The sequence below is a fragment of the Phoca vitulina genome, unplaced genomic scaffold (assembly GCF_004348235.1).
Source record: "Phoca vitulina isolate PV1807 unplaced genomic scaffold, GSC_HSeal_1.0 scaffold17, whole genome shotgun sequence".
In the NCBI taxonomy this organism is placed as follows: domain Eukaryota; kingdom Metazoa; phylum Chordata; class Mammalia; order Carnivora; family Phocidae; genus Phoca; species Phoca vitulina.
The window spans coordinates 35,216,928-35,234,778 of NW_022589720.1; the positions used below are offsets into that span (position 1 = coordinate 35,216,928).

At 36.1% G+C, this 17,851-nt stretch overlaps 1 protein-coding gene across 1 annotated transcript in view; it reads right to left on the reverse strand.

Moving 5' to 3' along the window:
• Window positions 1–17,851, reverse strand: part of HCN1 (hyperpolarization activated cyclic nucleotide gated potassium channel 1) — a 391,500-nt gene that overhangs the window by 48,854 nt on the left and 324,795 nt on the right. Inside the window, exon 6 of the mRNA XM_032415216.1 lies at window positions 1,248–1,488. Within this exon, the coding sequence (XP_032271107.1) occupies window positions 1,248–1,488 (241 nt within the window). The remainder of the gene's footprint in view (window positions 1–1,247; window positions 1,489–17,851) is intronic.

The window sequence follows — 17,851 nt, forward strand, 5'->3', positions numbered from 1 at the left end:
AATTGGCAAGGCATGTAGACACAGGCAGTCTCAGCAAAGAAACAATTTGGTGTTTATCTCAGTTTAAAAATATGTATAGTTTTTGACCTAGTTATTCAACTTCTAGGCAAGTTTGATACATGTGCACAAATATCAATATATATCTGATAATAGCAAAAAGTTGGAAACAATTAAAATTTTCAGGGTTTTTAGCAAGGCAAATTTCACTTACAATGGTAAGTTTTAGGTATCAACTTGATTGGCCATGGGGTGTCCAGATTGAACATAATTTTTGGATGTGTCTTTGAAGGTGTTTCCAGATAAGATTAGCATTTGGATCAGTGGACTCAGTAAATTGCCCTCCCCAATGTGAGTGGGCATCATCCAAACCACTGGAGGTGTGCAAAGAACAAAACTAGGAGGAGGGGGGAGTTCGACCCTCTTTTCCTATCTTGAGCTAACATCTCATCTCATCTTCTGCCTTCAGACTGGGATGTATACCTTCAACTCCTCTAGTTCCCAGCCTTGGGAGCCAGACTAGCTTCTACCACCAGTTTTCCTGGGTCTCCAGCTTTTCAATGGCCAATCACAAGACTTGTCAGCCTCCATATTCACATAAGCCAATGCCTCATAATAACTCTCCTTTTGTATATAGATTCTCCTACTGGTTCTGTTTCTCTGGAGAACCCTGACTTTCACACCACTCAACTAGAGGCAACATTCCTCAGCCTTTCTTACACCTAGAGGTACTCTTGTAACTAAATTCTGGCCAACTGGATGTAAATAAGCACTGATAGTGGCAGTTCTAGGTACACCTCTAAAGAGAAGCTGCTCACTCTTCACTTCCGCTGTCCCCTTCTCCCCCTCCTGTGGGCTGTATCTAACATGATGGAGAGGAACCAGTTCCTCTTGTATAAATGAGAAAATCACTTTAGAGGATGGCAAACCAATAAAATAAATGAAATCTGTGCTCCTGAAAACTGTCTTGGGGTGAGCCATCTCCCACAAAAATATACTTTCCATCTGGTTTAAGCCAGTCTAGTTTGCGAAGGTAAAAAGATACTCCAACTAACACAGTAGTAAATGTACACGCACTGAGCATGTGACACTGAAATGTGAAAACATACCATTATAGACACTTTTATCAGAATTCAAACACAAGTTCATAGTCAAAACCCACAAATCAACATTATGATATCTCCAAAATTCTGAGAAAGACACATAACCAAAGCAACGTTTGGCTCAGTTGCATTTTCTTGTTCACTAACCTCCAAAGTAAGAGCCGTCTGTCAGCTTCATTTCTTTACTGGATTTTGTGATGACACCAGCAACACCATGTTGAATGAAATACATTTTTTTACCCACAGCTCCTTCTCGTATGATATAATCTCCAGGTTGAAACACCTCAAATCTCAACTTGCTCAGCATGGCAGTCACAAAATTGGGATCCGCGTTAGCAAACAGAGGCATGGTAGCCACTAGCTTCCGACAGTTGAAGTTGACGATCTCCTAACGATGGCAAGGGCAGACAAATATGAAGACAGATATTAATCATAGCAGGAAGAAAAGCACATGCTTACATTAAAATCTACACACAGCTCAATATTGCAATTTAAGTTCAGAACCAAAGACACATAAATTCTAATAATCTGCATATCTCTTCAAAGCCAGAAATTGTTTTATTTTTGTGTTGGAACTTTGTATTCCCAGCACCTAGTGCAGTATAGCCATATATTAAACATTAAGTAAATGTGAATTAAGTATATATGTCTTACCTTTTATAACTTCCAATTCCTTTACTATACTTCATATAAAATTAGAACTCAGATGTGGAAGAGTTTTAGTCTCCCTTTTATCTCGTTTTATGAAGAAAAGAAGCCACACTACCTACCTCTTGTTAGTTATAATATTACTGCTTTTGTGCTCCATTGTGTTGAACAATCTAACTTGCACCTACTGACCAGAATTCTGAAACAAAGGCCCAGCTGCCAGACAAGCATTTTAATGTTTTTTTTCTTAATGTTATTCACATTAAAGTGAGGACAATGGGGTGTGCAAGAAAGGTTATACAAAGATGACTCTAATCTAACTATAATCTGTAATTGTAAATTCCATCTGTTTCTGGGCTAGATCAGAAAATCACTCTTTTTTAAGCCTTCTGGGCTTTATACTGGAGGGACCATATTTTCCTTTTCCTGACTTGTTTGTTTGTCTTATTTCTGGAACCAGGCCAATTCTGAATTAGACTTACACATTTGATTTCATTCTGTAGATGTGGTCCAGATTAGACATAGTGACATCTCTTTGGACCAAAATAGAGATATGGGGCCAACCGGTTTTTTTTTTTTTTTTTTAAGATTTTATTTATTTATTTGAGAGAGAGAGAAAGAGAGAAAACACGAGCACACAGGCGGGGGGGAGGGGCAGAGGGAGAAGCAGACTCTTGGCTGAGCAGGGAGCCTGACATGGGGCTGGAGCCCTATGTGGGGCTGGATCCCAGGACCTTGAGATCATAACCTGAGCCAAAGGCAGACGTTTAAACGACTGAACCACCCTGTTGACCCTGGGACCAACCATTTTTAATCTTGCAAGTTAGATATGTAAAGGGATAAATAGTAGGAACCTAAATTTTACCACAATGCCATTTCTCAAAAATTTCTTCTCCAATGAGCCCCAAAGGAAAAAGGTTAACCCTGAATTTGTGATCTCTTTTAAGAGACATAGATACTGAAGGAAATCCTGCTAAAAGGTGGGAAAAGGGGCGCCTGGGTGCCTCAGTCGTTAAGCGTCTGCCTTAGGCTCAGGTCATGATCCCAGGGTCCTGGGATAGAGGCCCACATCGGGCTCCCTGCTCAGCGGGAAGCCTGCTTCTCCCTCTCCCACTGCCCCTGCTTGTGTTCCTGCTCTTGCTATCTCTCTCTCTGTCACATAAATAAATAAAATCTTAAAAAAAAAAAAGGTGGGAAAAGGGCAAAAAAAAATTGGAGGTATTAACAAAAGCTGAGATCTGAATTCTTGTTTGGGAAAATATGTTATATAAACTAACAGATTCTAAGACTGAGGAAAAAAATTTCCTCAATCTTGCTTCATGAAATGACCTGACCTTATTTTGGAATAGGTAAGAAAATTCCAGCTGATACAGGGGGCACAAAATTTGGGGTCCACCATGGAAAAGAAGGTATTTCATCTTTAACAATTTCTTGTCAGTTCAGCAGAGCAAAGAGTCTCTAATGGTGGGGCTTCACGGAGGATGGTAAAATATTTAAAAATCAGCTGTAATAAGCAAAAAGTGAACACAGCAACAAAAACAAGAGAAAGATACCTTGTGTAGCATCATCCAAGCCCAAATAATGTTCAGCTGACTCCATGGGTGGCTGTACTGAGGACAACTTGTGGTTAATTGTAACTGGTGCTGAAGAGCAGTGGTGGGGGTGGGACTACAGTAAGGTTCTGCGTGTAGTACGTGCTCAGTAAATATGCATGCAGGTAGAGAAGGTGGAAGAAAGGAGAAAGGGAAGAAGGGAGGGAAGGAAAGAAGGAAGATGGAGTTTCAGCAGTGGGAAAAAGTGCTCACAAAGACGAGGTTTTTTTCCCCATTGGGAGATATTTACTTAAATCTGCTAGAAAGCTTTCTAAAGCAAACAGCTTGAGAAACAAGTCTCTGGTATATAAAAATGTGTTTTTTATTATTCAAAATCCTTCTATACAAAAACTTCATGAAGATAAAAGGTGAACCGCTCAAGGTTCATGAGTTGAAAGAAGACAGAGAGAGGTCATTAAAAGGACCAGATTGATTGTTTGAGTTAATGATTTCACATGTAAAATGGCATGGAAGAATACTGTGGAGGAAAATGAACTTAAGTCAGGTTGCAGAGAAAATAAGAATTTTCAAAGAAAAATAATAAAATAGAGAATTCTTTTATCTGTGTTACTGGATTCAAACACACATTTTTTTTCTCTTCATTGTTCTCTCACCCTTTATTTTAGAAAATAATTAGAAGTATATTTTATAAACAATTTAGCTGTTCTTTATTTATATGAATAACTTTTTCTATGATGCATTGCATATTCAGGTATACCTATTGTAACTGCCTTGATTATAACACCACAGGGATAATTTCATATTATTGTTATGGCTTAAAGGAATCCATTAATTTTCTCTCTCTCTGTGGAACTTTTACCTCCAATGTGACGACTACCAGATTGAAACTATAAATTCTAACAAGCATTTGATAAGAAAAAATGTAATTATTTGCATTTAAAAGCTCTCTCTCTTCCCATTAAATTGGCTTGCTTTGAGAGTATATAGTTTAATAGAAACAATCATGTGAGTCTAGAAATGAAGCAAAACTTTTAAAAGCTCTTTTCCATCAATCACATTTCTTTATAGCACATTTTCTTAGAGAACATATTTAATTAAGTTATTAATATCTCTCTATATGTAAAACAAAACTTTTAAAGTTCCTCCTCCATCAATCACAGTTCCTTATAGCACACTGACTTAACTAAGACACACAGTTAAGTTATTAATATCTCTAATTTCCATCCAGATTCTTTATGGCAGTTGTTACAATGAACTATTCTAGCAATAGGTCTGGCCTGAATTAGGAGTATTGACCATATGCATTAAATTGAGGAGTGCTCCATTCCTAAGGGAATCAGACATGGCCCTGACCTTTATAAGGTACTCCAAATTACCAAGCTTACTGTCAACACTTAAAAAAATGTAATTTTTTCTTCCTGGAGCACCTTGTAGTAACAGAAAGTATAGAAGTGCTAAAAAACAAACAATCAAATACAAACATAAAAAAAAAAAAATCCCACAATGATGAGTGTATTTCAAAGAGGGCCAAATGAAAGAGCTACCAATAGCTAAAGCTTTAACAATTGGTGTAACAAAGTAAATAATGTAGTGTTAGATTAATCCCAAAGTATAAAATAAATAATCATGAGACCATATTTATATGATTAAACAACTGAGTAAATTAAAAAGCAGGGGAAAATAGACAAATCTGTTCAAATTCCAAATAAACTTCTCTCTACTAAATAAAAGCATAATACAACAACCAACACCGAAGAACCCTGAATTTGATCTTACTTTGACGTGTCAGTTTATTTCAAATATGAAAGTCTTTCCTTTTCAGCGGTCCTTCATCTTGTTTTGCTAAAGTATGATAGAATTATTTACGTTGTTTGGTCAAAGACTAGAGGATATTTTTTAAAGTATCATACAGAGTAAAGTGCACAAATCTTAAGTGAATTTTTCAAATGTATAACCACACCCTCTTTATCCATTTATCCATCGTCAGTGGACACTTGGGCTACTTCTATACTTTGGCTATTGTAGATTATGCTGCAATAAACATCAGGGTGCATGTATCCGTTTGAATTAGTGTTTCTGTATTCTTTGGGTAAATACCCCATAGCGCAACTGCTGGATCATAAGGCAGTGCTATTTTTAACTTTTTGAGAAACCTCTGTACTGTTTCTACAATGGCTACACTCGCACTGATTTCGCTTGAATGTTTATACCTTATATTGGAATTGCTGGGTGATAAGGTAAACTTATATTTAATTTTAGTAGATACTAGCAAAAGTTTTCTAAAATGATTGTATTATTTTTCTCACATACCAGCAATATATAAGTTCCAGTTGTCCTACATCCATAGTAAAATTTGATGTTATCATTCTTTGATTTTAGCTATTAGTAGGTATGCAGATATCATTATTTTTAAAAATTTTCTCATTGTAGTTTTTTTTTTTTAAAGATTTTATTTATTTATTTGACAGAGAGAGAGATAGCGAGAGCAGGAACACAAGCAGGGGCAGTGGGAGAGGGAGAAGCAGGCTTCCCCCCGAGCAGGGAGCCCGATGCAGGGCTCGATCCCAGGACTTGGGATCATGACCTGAGCTGAAGGCAGACGCTTAACGACTGAGCCACCCAGGTGCCCCTCATTATAGTTTTATCTTACATTTCCCCAATGATTAATGTTGTTATGCACATTTTAATAGGCTTACTGATCAGATGAATGTCCTGTTTGGTGAACTGACCAGTCAAGTTTTCCTCACTTTTTTTCTGTTGTTGGAGTTCTTTTTATAGTCTTGACATGAGTTCTTTGTTGGGATATACATTGTAAATATCTTCTCCCCATCTGTGACTTGCCTTTTCAATCTCAGGGTTATCTTGTTTTATTTTTTTGGTTTAATTTTATGACAATCAGGAAAATGGGATTTGATATATATATATATATAGAGAGAGAGAGAGAGAACTTCACAAAGGATTTTTTATTAATTTTTTTAAAGATTATTTATTTATTTGAGAGAGAGAGAGAGCACATGAGCTGGTGGAAGGGTAGAGGGACAAGCAGAGTCCCCGCTGAGCATGGAGCCCAATGGGGCTCAATCCCAGGACCCTGAGATCATGACCTGAGCCGAAGGCAGATGCCTAACCAACTGAGCCACCCAGGTGCCCCACAGAGGATTTATTTTAACCATTTTAACCATAAATCAGTATTTAGGAATCATGCAAACTCTGAGACCCTGGGAAAGCTTAAGCAATATTTTTTTTTGGTTATTATTAAAAAGAATAGTAATATTTTAAGGCTCCTTGAAGCACTACAATTCTTTACTGATAACTTAAGTATCATTGGGGAAAGTTCCATTTTGTAAAACACTTAGTTCTCCTCCATTCTACATTATTTTATTCTACACAGTATAGTTCTAAAATGTTTTAGGCATGGTAGCTATAAATATAATTACCATCATTACAATAATGAATCATGGAGTATCTTAACAAAACAGAGCTGCTGTTACATTGCTAAATTCCTACACCCAACACACCCTGTATTTTTAGACTTTGCAGAACACACAGACCTTCCTTCTAAGAACTTATATTAGACATTCCAATGGCAACCAGACATATAGACTTCTATACTAACATCAAACACAAATAAATAAATATGTCAAATCTATATCAACTGATACTTTATCACCTAGACCATCCTGTAAAAGAGTGCTGCTGATGTTGCCCTATTCCTCCTCTCCGCCCAGTTCAGTAACCTGGACTGGAGAGAATTAGAGTAAGTGGATGTGTTAGGGTTTTGTCTTTTTTTTTTTAAAGGCAGGGATAATTTTAAGAATGAACATAATAAAAATAAGAGACAATATTTTTTTATATTCTTTCTGGTATCTAGGTATTGCTTTAAATGTTTTATAAGTATTAATTTATTTTACAACTGCAAAAATCCTATACCTTAAGTATTATTACTACCCCATTTTATAGAAGATACTGAATAATCTGCCAAAGACCACATGCTTGCAAGAGGAAGAACCATGGTTTGCTGGGTAACCCAGCTCTCTAACTTAGGGTTTTGATGGATTCTAAGAAGCCATCTTACTTTTGCACATATCTGGAATTACGACAAACCCTAAAGATTTTTGTGTTAACCATAAATTTGTTCTTTTGAAATTTATACATTTAGAGAGTCTGACATGAATATTTGTTGACTGTGGGGTAGCAAACTGATAGCAATGAACTTGGCTGTTTTTATTTTACCCACAACAATTATTTTTAAAAATCTGAATCTGAATGCCTTTATTTTTTGGAAAATAAAAGAAACTATTCAGGATTGTTCCATGGGTCCTTGCCCTCATCATGGCTCTCATGTAGACAGCATCAATTAAAAATTAAAAAAACTAAAAATTAAACTAATTAAAAAAAGGCTTCAGTGACCTGCCAAAGATGACATTCTCCTCCCTGTTACTTTTCAGAGGAAGACGATAATCTTGTGGACATATTTATGGTACTTTACTAAAATACAGTTTACAAGGCTCAAATTCTGTTTTAAAAGAATCTGGAGCTACATCTCCAAGGGATATGACTCAAAATCTCTACTTTTAATAACACACTCAAAGTTATAAGCAATCAGGTTTGGAAACCATGGTTCCTAAAATAAAGAAGTATCTGAAAGTTTACACCTAGTTGAGGGAAGAGAATGCACATGTATATATTCAGTATAAAATAATTGTAAGTTGTAAAATAAATATGGGTTAGTCTCTCTCTCTCCCTCTGTGTGTGTGTGCACACGCACGTTCAATCCCTGATTCCAAAACTACATGGCTCTGTGCCCATAGAAAGTGACTCAGATTCTTCAAATCTTAATCTTCCCATCTGTAAAATGGAGATAACACTAGCAATTCTATCATAGATTATGATAATTAAATTAACACAAGTAAAGCATTTAATGAATTTCACTCAATGTTATCTGTTTTAACCACTGTAATTTATAGCTATACTATAAAACAGTATTGATTAAGATCAAATGAATTGTATAGACCATATTCCATATTTTCAAAGAAACAAATGCTTCAAGGTAATTTGGGAAAAGAATACTGAGTCAGGTAAAAAAAAAAAGGGTGGGGATTGTTTGTTAAAAACCAAAGTTAAGGTGAGTGCAGAGTATCCGAAAAAGAAAATGATAAGATATTCTTAGGGCAGAGTCAATGAAATTCCCTTGTGGCTAAAGTCAAGGAATAAAATAAAGGATTCTTAGAATAAAGCTGCTCTATTGATATAATAAATTTGGAAGGTGAATTGTACATACACATTCCATTATTTTTTTAAGAAAGGAAACACATGAGGCAATTTAAAAACAATTTCCCTCAGCATTCCTAACAGGCTTGTATTGATCTGGTGGCTTGCCTTCTAAATTGCAAGATGGTTGACTGCATGTGTGAGAAAATTGGCCAACACAGGCATATCTTTTTTTTTTTTTTAATTTTATTATGGTATGTTAGTCACCATACAATACATCATTGGTTTTTGATGTGGTGATCCACGATCCATTGTTTTCGTATAACACCCAGTGCTCCATGCAGTACGTGCCCTCCTTAATACCCATCGCTGGGCTAACCAATCCCCCCTCCACCCTTCCCTCTAAAACTCTGTTTGTTTCTCAGAGTCCATAGTCTCTCATGGTTCATCTCTCCCTCCAATTCCCCCCTCCATTTTTCCCTTCCTTCTCCTAATGTCCTCCATGCTATTCCTTATGTTCCACAAATAAGTGAAACCATACGATAATTGACTCTCTCTGCTTGACTTATTTCACTTAGCATAATCTCCTCCAGTCCCATCCATGTTGATGTAAAAGTTGGGTATTCATCCTTTCTGATGGCTGAGTAATATTCCATTGTATATATGGACCACATCTTCTTTATCCATTCATCGGTTGAAGGGCATCTCGGCTCTTTCCACAGTTTGGCTATTGCGGACATTGTTGCTATGAACATTGGGGTTCATATGGCCCTTCTTTTCACTACATCTCCACACAGGCATATCTTAATGCTTAAAAGTGTTCTAAGCATTTGTCCAAACACTGGCTAACAAGTTAGGTACTGCTCAATTTCTTAAACTGAAAGCATTTCCCTTGATTTCTATGTCTTATTGGGAAGATTTAAGATAATCTATTTCTCTAGTTGAGATAATCTGTCTTATTTTTTAAAGAAAGCGTTTTTTGCAACTCCTAAATAATTTGAATATCAAAAACTATGTAATAAACAACAAAGCTAAGGAATATTTACCTTTAATATTTATATTAGGAAAGTTAAAGTGTTTAGAAATAGAAAAAGGAGAATTACTGAATTAATATGGAATGCCTCAATTTTAGTCTATTGTAGTTTTCCATTTTGTTAAAGAAGAAAGTAATCAAGTATTTTTGTATTAGCAGAGGTGCATTTAAAAAAATCTTTGAAAAAAATGAACATACACACATCTCTTAAAATATATAAAAGAAAAAAATCTCTGTATTCTCATCACCTTAGTAAGTGTTTTAATATGTTTATATATTCCCTTGAGATAAACTTTTATTCACCTTAATATATTTGTAATGATAATATACATTCAACATTTGTTTCTTTGTTCCACATCTTTATAATATAAAATATTTCCCATTTTGAGACATGGTCCTCATTGCTATTCTTTTTAATGGCCACACGATATTCCATTTTGTGTTAGTCATAGTTATATTAAGAAAAGCCCAATAGAGATACAGAGAAATAGTCTGCAATAGCCTCTTTAATATTGACATTTTTCACCATTACTTATTTTGAAACCCAGCTATTTCATTAGTTGCTAGATTAATAGTCTGTTAAGATTATGTTAAAGGTAATTAGCCTAAAATCTCTGCATATACAAATGGCCAATTATGATGAAGTGGCTTAAATGAAATCTGCCTGCATGTAAAGGATTAATCAGAACAAGATGAATTTTGAAATGGACAGATTCAAACATTTTAATGTTTTTTGTTGTTACAGTTCTCATATGCATCTAATTTGGTCTTGAGGTATTAAATCACATTTAAGCCTTACAATATGAATGCAAATGAAGTTTGAAATTAATTTAGTCTTAGCATCGTCCCATTGATTTGCCTTCCTAGAACATAAGGACATATTGTTCCATTAGGTACCAGGCAGAATGATAGCAAGTGACAGAAAATTCAGTTAACATTCACTTAAATTTGATTATGAAGCAAAGAAAAAGAGGTAGAAACAGACCAAACAAACCTATATTAAGGAACTGTATACTGACAACACGCATGTTCATTGGAGACTCTGTATCTCAGCCCTACTGTGTGGTATCCCAGGCTGAAGCCCTGTACAGATTTGTATAAACTCCAACAGAATGCAGCTCCATTGGCCAACAAGCTGTAAGCAAGTTGTAAGAATAATTTGCAGAGTAAGTGTTAAGTCTATCTGACATGGTAAACATAGACTGATCTGAATTGTCAAATACAGCAAGTAAAGCAGACTGGTGTCCAGAAATATGCTGAACTAAAAAATATTATTAAAACAGAACCAGCAGATAGTAGTGTGAATTAGAAGACAATCTCAAGAGAAGGTGTTTGGTGTTAGAGAATTTGATAAGAACCTATATTTGAGAATTTAAAATACAATCCACATAAATTCATTTTCATCATTAACAGTCAGTAATAGAAATAATCTGTGTATAATAGCATATGTACGTGTGCAAAGGACGTGAGGAAATCAGGCCAGCCCTAAAACCAGGCAGGCATCCTAAGATGCATTAAACATTCATTTATATACCACGTTAGTTAGACTTGCATGGAGCACTGCATGCGTTGGCAAGTGTTTTAGGCTGAATTGTATCCTCCCCAAATGCATATGCTGAAGCCCTAATTCCCAGTATCTTGCAATGTGATCCTACTTGGAAAGAGGGTCTGTACAGAGGAAACCAAGTTAAAATGAATTCATTAGGGTGGGCCCTAATCCAATCTTACTGGTGTCCTTATGAGGAGAGGAAACAGATACTCAGCATATGTTAGCACAGAGAAAAGACCATGAGAGGACAGAGGGAGAGGGTGGACAACTGTAGGCCAAGAAGAGAGGTCTCAGAAGACTCCAAATCTGCTGACACCTTGATCTTGAACTTGCAGCCTCCAGAAGAGTGAAAAAAAACATTTCTGTTTAAGCTATGCGGTCTGGTGTATTTTATTATGGCAACCCTGGCAAACTTACAGAGCAAGTTAGGCCGGTAAAGTGTGGCAGGAAGGAGGAAGCTGCTCCCTTCTGAATATCTGCCAAGACACAGCAGAACCTCAGCTCCCAAAGTGAGGGAGTGGGCAGTGGCAAGATACATATATGGTCCAGTTAGGATCACTCGGAAGTGACATGGAACACAACCCACATACTTTAACAACTTCTGAGCTCTTTGGTCTGGGGAGAAATAAACCCCCAAAGATATTCAGTTATATGGAGAAAGGATTTTGTTTTATTTTTGTATTGAGTTTGAAGCATCTTGGGCCTTCAGGTGACAAGTGCAGGTGGCAGGTGGAAATGGCTCTAAAGATCCAAACTAGAGATATAGGATTTGTTATTTTATAAGATTAATTTTTAAAAATTTCATATAACAATTTTATAGTATCAACTATTACTGGGCGCCTGGGTGGCTCAGTTGGTTAAGCAACTGCCTTCGGCTCAGGTCATGATCCTGGAATCCCGGGATCGAGTCCCACATCGGGCTCCCTGCTCAGCAGGGGGTCTGCTTCTCCCTCTGCCCTCTTCCCTCTCGTGCTCTCTGTCTCTCATTCTCTCTCTCTCAAATAAATAAATAAAATCTTTAATAAAAAAAAAAAAAAAAAAAAAAACTATTACTAAGTGTGCAGTTTGCAAATATGTTCACAATGCTGTGTGACCACCACCGCATCTAACTCTTCCATCATTCCCAATAAAAACTCTGGAAACCATTAAACAATAATCCCCCCTTCTCCCTCCCCTCAATCCCTGGTGACTTCTATTTTACTTTCTGTTGCTATGAATTTGTCTATTCCAGGGACCTCATATAAGTGGAATTATATAGTATTGCCTAGGACTAATTTTTTAAGCCCTAGAAAGAAACAATGTCACTAGAGAAACCTTGTTGGGGAGGAAGGAGGGAAGTAATGAACAATGTTAGGAAAAATCAAGGAAAAGGTCCAGTGGTCTGGCTCTCTCTCATTATAATAATGCATATTATCTTCCCCACTCCCCTTTCCTGATATCCCTTCCACATCCTCACCAGCACTTATTATAGCTTGACTTTTTAATAATAGCTATTCTAACAGATGTGAAGTGATATCTCATTGTGGCTTTAATTTACATTTCCCTGATGACTGATGATGTTGCACATCCTTCCACATACCTGTTGGGCATTGGAGTGAAAAAAAATATCTATTCACATCCTTTGCCTACTTTTTAATTGGACTACTTATTTTCTTGCTCTTGAGTCATTTGAGTCCCTTGTATATTTTGGATATTAACATCTTATCAGATGGGTGGTCTGCACAGACTTCCTCCCATTCTATAGGTTGTCTTTCATTTTGTTGATTGTGTCTCTTGCTGTGCAGAAGCTTTTTGGTTTCATGTAGTCCCACTTATTTATGTTTGCTTTTGTCACTCATGTTTTAGGTGTCACATCCAAAAAAATCACTGCCAAGATCAACATCAAGAAGCTTTTTCTCTGTGTTTTCTTCTGGGAGTTTTACGATTTCAAGCTGTGCATATAAGTCTCCAATCCATTTAGAATTTCAGTATGTAGTGTCAGCTTTGCTCTGGCAATTAACTATATGTGAACTTTTTACATTTCTTGTATTTTCAGTAACGTACTTTAACTTTTTTTCATAGTTTTTTTTTTGCATGTATTTCTATCTTGTCTCTTACAAACATATGGTAGGCACTTTGAGACTAAAACCATATTTTACAATTTACCTTCCCATCATGCTTGGATCAATGTTTTGCACACATTAAGAAATTGATAAATGTTTTTTGTCTATTTGTTTTCTAGAAACCAGGGATGCAAGGGAAAATACAAAGAGAGAAAAAGACTCAATTTCTTTGTTTGGCAATGTGACCATGACCAGGCCACTTAGTCTTTCTAGCCTTTTGTTACTGTGCCTGTTACATGAATATCTGATAATTTATAAGATCCCTGTATAAAGTTACAATTCTATGATTCTAGCCTGTTTTAGTTAATCTTTTTTTTTTTTTTTTAAAGATTTTATTTATTTATTTGAGAGAGAGAGAATGAGAGACAGAGAGCACGAGAGGGAAGAGGGTCAGAGGGAGAAGCAGACCTCCCGCTGAGCAGGGAGCCCGACGTGGGACTCCATCCCAGGACTCCAGGATCATGACCTGAGCCGAAGGCAGTTGCTTAACCAACTGAGCCACCCAGGCACCCCTGTTTTAGTTAATCTTAACTAAACACATTTTAGAGGGTATTTTAAAAATCAACAAGTACGTACTTCAAAAAAAATGATTCAGAACTGCACAAGTAAATATGTATGCAAATTATGCTTTCTTCCCTAACAGTCTATTCAACAAATTAAAGGTCAGAAGGACAGTATTATACTCTCAGCCTGATTCATGTTCTGTGAAAATGAAATATACTGACGTCCTATATTATACTGGGACACATGATCTGTACCTATTTTCAGCCCATGGCTCTTCACACTCCATTGTTTAAAAATAGATCAGTTCTGAACTTTGGAGACAGGCTCAGAAGGGTATTAACCTCTTTCTCGACAGTTAAGTTTGCCATTTTGCTCTAATCGAATAAGTATAAATCTGATCATGTTAAAAATAGACCTTCTTACTTGGTACACATTCCAACAGGCTCTCATAAACAGAGGGGTATAGTTCATAGAATTTTTCTAATTAATTTTTTAGTTTTAAATACACTGCCTGCTTTTGCTAAAGCATTCATCAGTATCAATGATCCTAACATTTTAATGCCAAATTTTGATGCTAAGACATTGTCTCCAGAAAGCTGCCTGTTAAAATGAAGGAAGAACTGATCAGCAGATTGTTTGAATACATTCCAGAAGAAATGAGACATATGATAAGTTTGGACTTGTTGTCTCTCCTGTGTTTGGCCTAACACCCTCTGAATGACCCTCTCGTGGCACTTACATACAGTTATAATCGATCACTTAAATTTTTGTCTCTAAGCTACAAGAGCCATGAGAGCTGGGACTGTATCTTATTCTTCATTGAATCAGAGTAATACCAAAAGTTAAATTTTACTGAGCACTTACTGTGTGCCAGATGCATTTCTAATTTTTTATACTTTTTGCTCATTTAATCTTTATAACATCTCTACGAGGTAGTTATTGATCATCATCCACATTCAAAAATGAGGAAAGTGGAATACATACAAGTTACTAAATGGCCCAAGGTCATACATACAGTAAGTTGTGGAGCTGGATTTAAATGGGGCTGGTGGAACCAGGGCCATGCACTTACCCATGATCCTGCATAGCCCCTCCATAGTAGCTTCTCATTCATTGTTTGTTGCACAACTGAAGGCATACATATGACTATTAATGGCACTGAGAGTGTCATAAAAGGGATTTAAACCGAATAGTTTAAAACAATAAAACTGGATCCTTCTGAGCAGCTGTGGGAGAATAGGAGCTTACTTTAAGTGAAAGGAAGGAGAAGAAAGAAAATCTTTTTCTAGGCAGAGCCAGGTCAAATAACAACTAGAGGGTGCGGAGGTTTCTAGAGATTAAGCTGGGCTTTGCAGACTAGATACAGCCACAGAGGAAGGAGATTGAAGATTATAGAAAATGAATACATACATCATAAAATAACAGCTTTAATTCACAATGCCAAGTTTCTGAGCATCATCTTAAAGATTTTCTCAGAATATTACAGGTGTTCTGGTCCAAGTATTTTAGTTCACAGTGAAATGAAGATAATTTTTTAAGATGACTTTACAATCACTTCTCAGAATGTTGGCAATTCTAGTGGAGCCAGTGTTTAGGTCATATGGCCTAACCTGAGGACGGACATACAACTTCATCTGCCGCTCTGAATCTTCTCCATCCTGAGGTGGCTCACTACTTCAGTTTGGACAGGGAGACCAGCAACATTTCTTCCATGAGCCACCGACAATACTCTGGGAAGACTTGGTATAGAATATAAAAATAAGTATTTTTTGTCTATTCCATTGATGTTACTGGGTTATAGAAATCGGACAGAGTATCTATTTACCTTCTATAATGGTACTCTATTGAAATATCCCCTTCTCTGGGGTACCTGGGTGGCCCAGTCGGTTAAGTGTCTGCCTTCAGCTCAGGTCATGATCCCAGGGTCCTGGGATCGAGCCCCATGTAGGGTTCCCTGCTCATGGGGAGCCTGCTTCTCCCTCTCCTCCCCACTCATGCTTTATCTCATGATCTTTCTCTCTCTCTCTCTCTCTCAAGTAAATAAATAAAATCTTAAAAAAAAATCCCCTTCTCTCATCCTGACTGTACTAAATCACTAATGTAAATATCTAAAGAAAGTTAAAAAGAAAATAAAAACCAACCACAAGTAAAATAGAACATGCTGGCTTATAGTATATACATAAAAATCAAAATCACAGAGCAATCTAGAGATGCCAGCATCCTTTTGTTATACATGAGAAACCACATTTTCCATAGTATAATCGAAAGTGATACTAAGAATATTCTGTGGCCAGAGTACTTCATAGTTCTGGGCATCACTTTTTATCTACATGAACACCACTGTTTTGTTGATAAAATACTCTCTTTGAGCTCTAACAATCAATGATTCCTTGAGATGATTTGCAAAGTGTGACATCCAAACCTTTGCATTTGTTTATCCAATAAGTAATTATCAAATGTGTACTAAGGACTGAAGTTATGGTGGAAATCAAGAAAGACAAAGTCCTTGCCTTCTTGGATCCAAGACAACAGAGTGGTATGTACACAACAAAAAGGCTTATGTGATGGAGAAGGACTTCAAGAGAACTCATTTAGATAAACTTCTCAGGAAGGCCTCTTTGAGGAGGTACCATTTTTATGAAACAAGAACAATAAGAATGAGCCAGATATTTGTTAAAGGCATTTCAGCAATTTGTCTCCAACATATGAAAAGATAAATCACCTAATTTATGCCACAGAAATGGAAATAGAAGAGTGCACTCAATGAAGTAGTGTTTTTGTAGTATCCACTAACAGAATTAATTTGCATACATGCGATATGAGATTTTTGTAAGAGCTTTAAAAAATCATTCAAGTGATATTCTTTCTGCCACTTTACATCTTTGAGAGTCTTCATATTTAAAAGTATTCAGACACATTGAAAAAAAAGCTGGGATATAAAATGGATAAAACATAATATGGGTTTAATTGATTATGAATATAGGATAATTTTCACATTCCTTAACATTGCATTTTATATTTTTAAGCAATAGGTCTTTTGCATATGTTCTTGAGAGTCTGAAGGTTTGACTTACCTTTCACTTCTATACATTCCTGAGTACCTAGACTTGTGTTAGCAGAAATCACTGTTCTTTAGTATACATTAGCATCTCAAATTAGGCTACATATTTTCATAAAAATAAGCCTTCTGCACAATGAAGTATTTTAAGTTAAAAGTCTTGTTGCAATATAAAATAGTGGTTGACTCAACATTGAACATATGATTAGCAATTATACACTGCATGTATATGTGTATACCATGCAAATCTTATATTTTTACCTTCTGTCACAAAATACATAACAAATAATCCAGCTTTCCTCTTCTGAGTATTCTACTTTCACTCATTTGACATATATGATATCAGTCATTCAATGTCTTCTATGTGCCAGGCACTTTCTAGACGCTAGGAGCACAACAGTGACCAAAATATGCCTTTGCCCAAGTTGATGCCTTAATGTCTAAGTTAAAAAGATTTCTTGTGATCTACCACTATGACTTTAATACAGTAAGTACATAATAGTCCAATTTAATAGGGAGCAAGATGTAATTTCTCATTGTTCTTATTGAACTTTTCTTCAGAAAACGTGTCTGGCTTTTTTAGGTTCAAGTTTTAGTTAAATAATGACTCCTGTTATCTCTCTGCTATATGTCTCCTTACTTTCTTATCCTACTCATCTTGTTTCCTTTCTAATAAAGTCTTAACTCAGTATAACATTAAATGTAGGCTTTTGCATGATTCTGATGCCAGATGAGCAAAAGCTGAAAAGCAGGGAACAAATGAAGAACATGATTTTCACCTTTTAAGGTGTTAAGTGTCTGAGCATTTAATGAATCCACTTATAAGATCTCTAATTTTATTAAGTAGTCACAACTCTTAGTCTTTTTTTCATTCATAATTCTGTTACAGGCTGTTCACTCAGTAAATACTTAGTGAGTTCCTACTATAACTGGTCAATAAAGATATAAAGATTAAGGCATCATCTCTAGCCTCAAGAAGCTCATAGTCTTAGAAGAGACAAACAATAAACTGACAAGTGATAAATACAATGTGAGAGACAGAGTGGTCAGGGAAAATTTATGAGGAAGTTCATGTGTAGTAAGAGTGCTTACT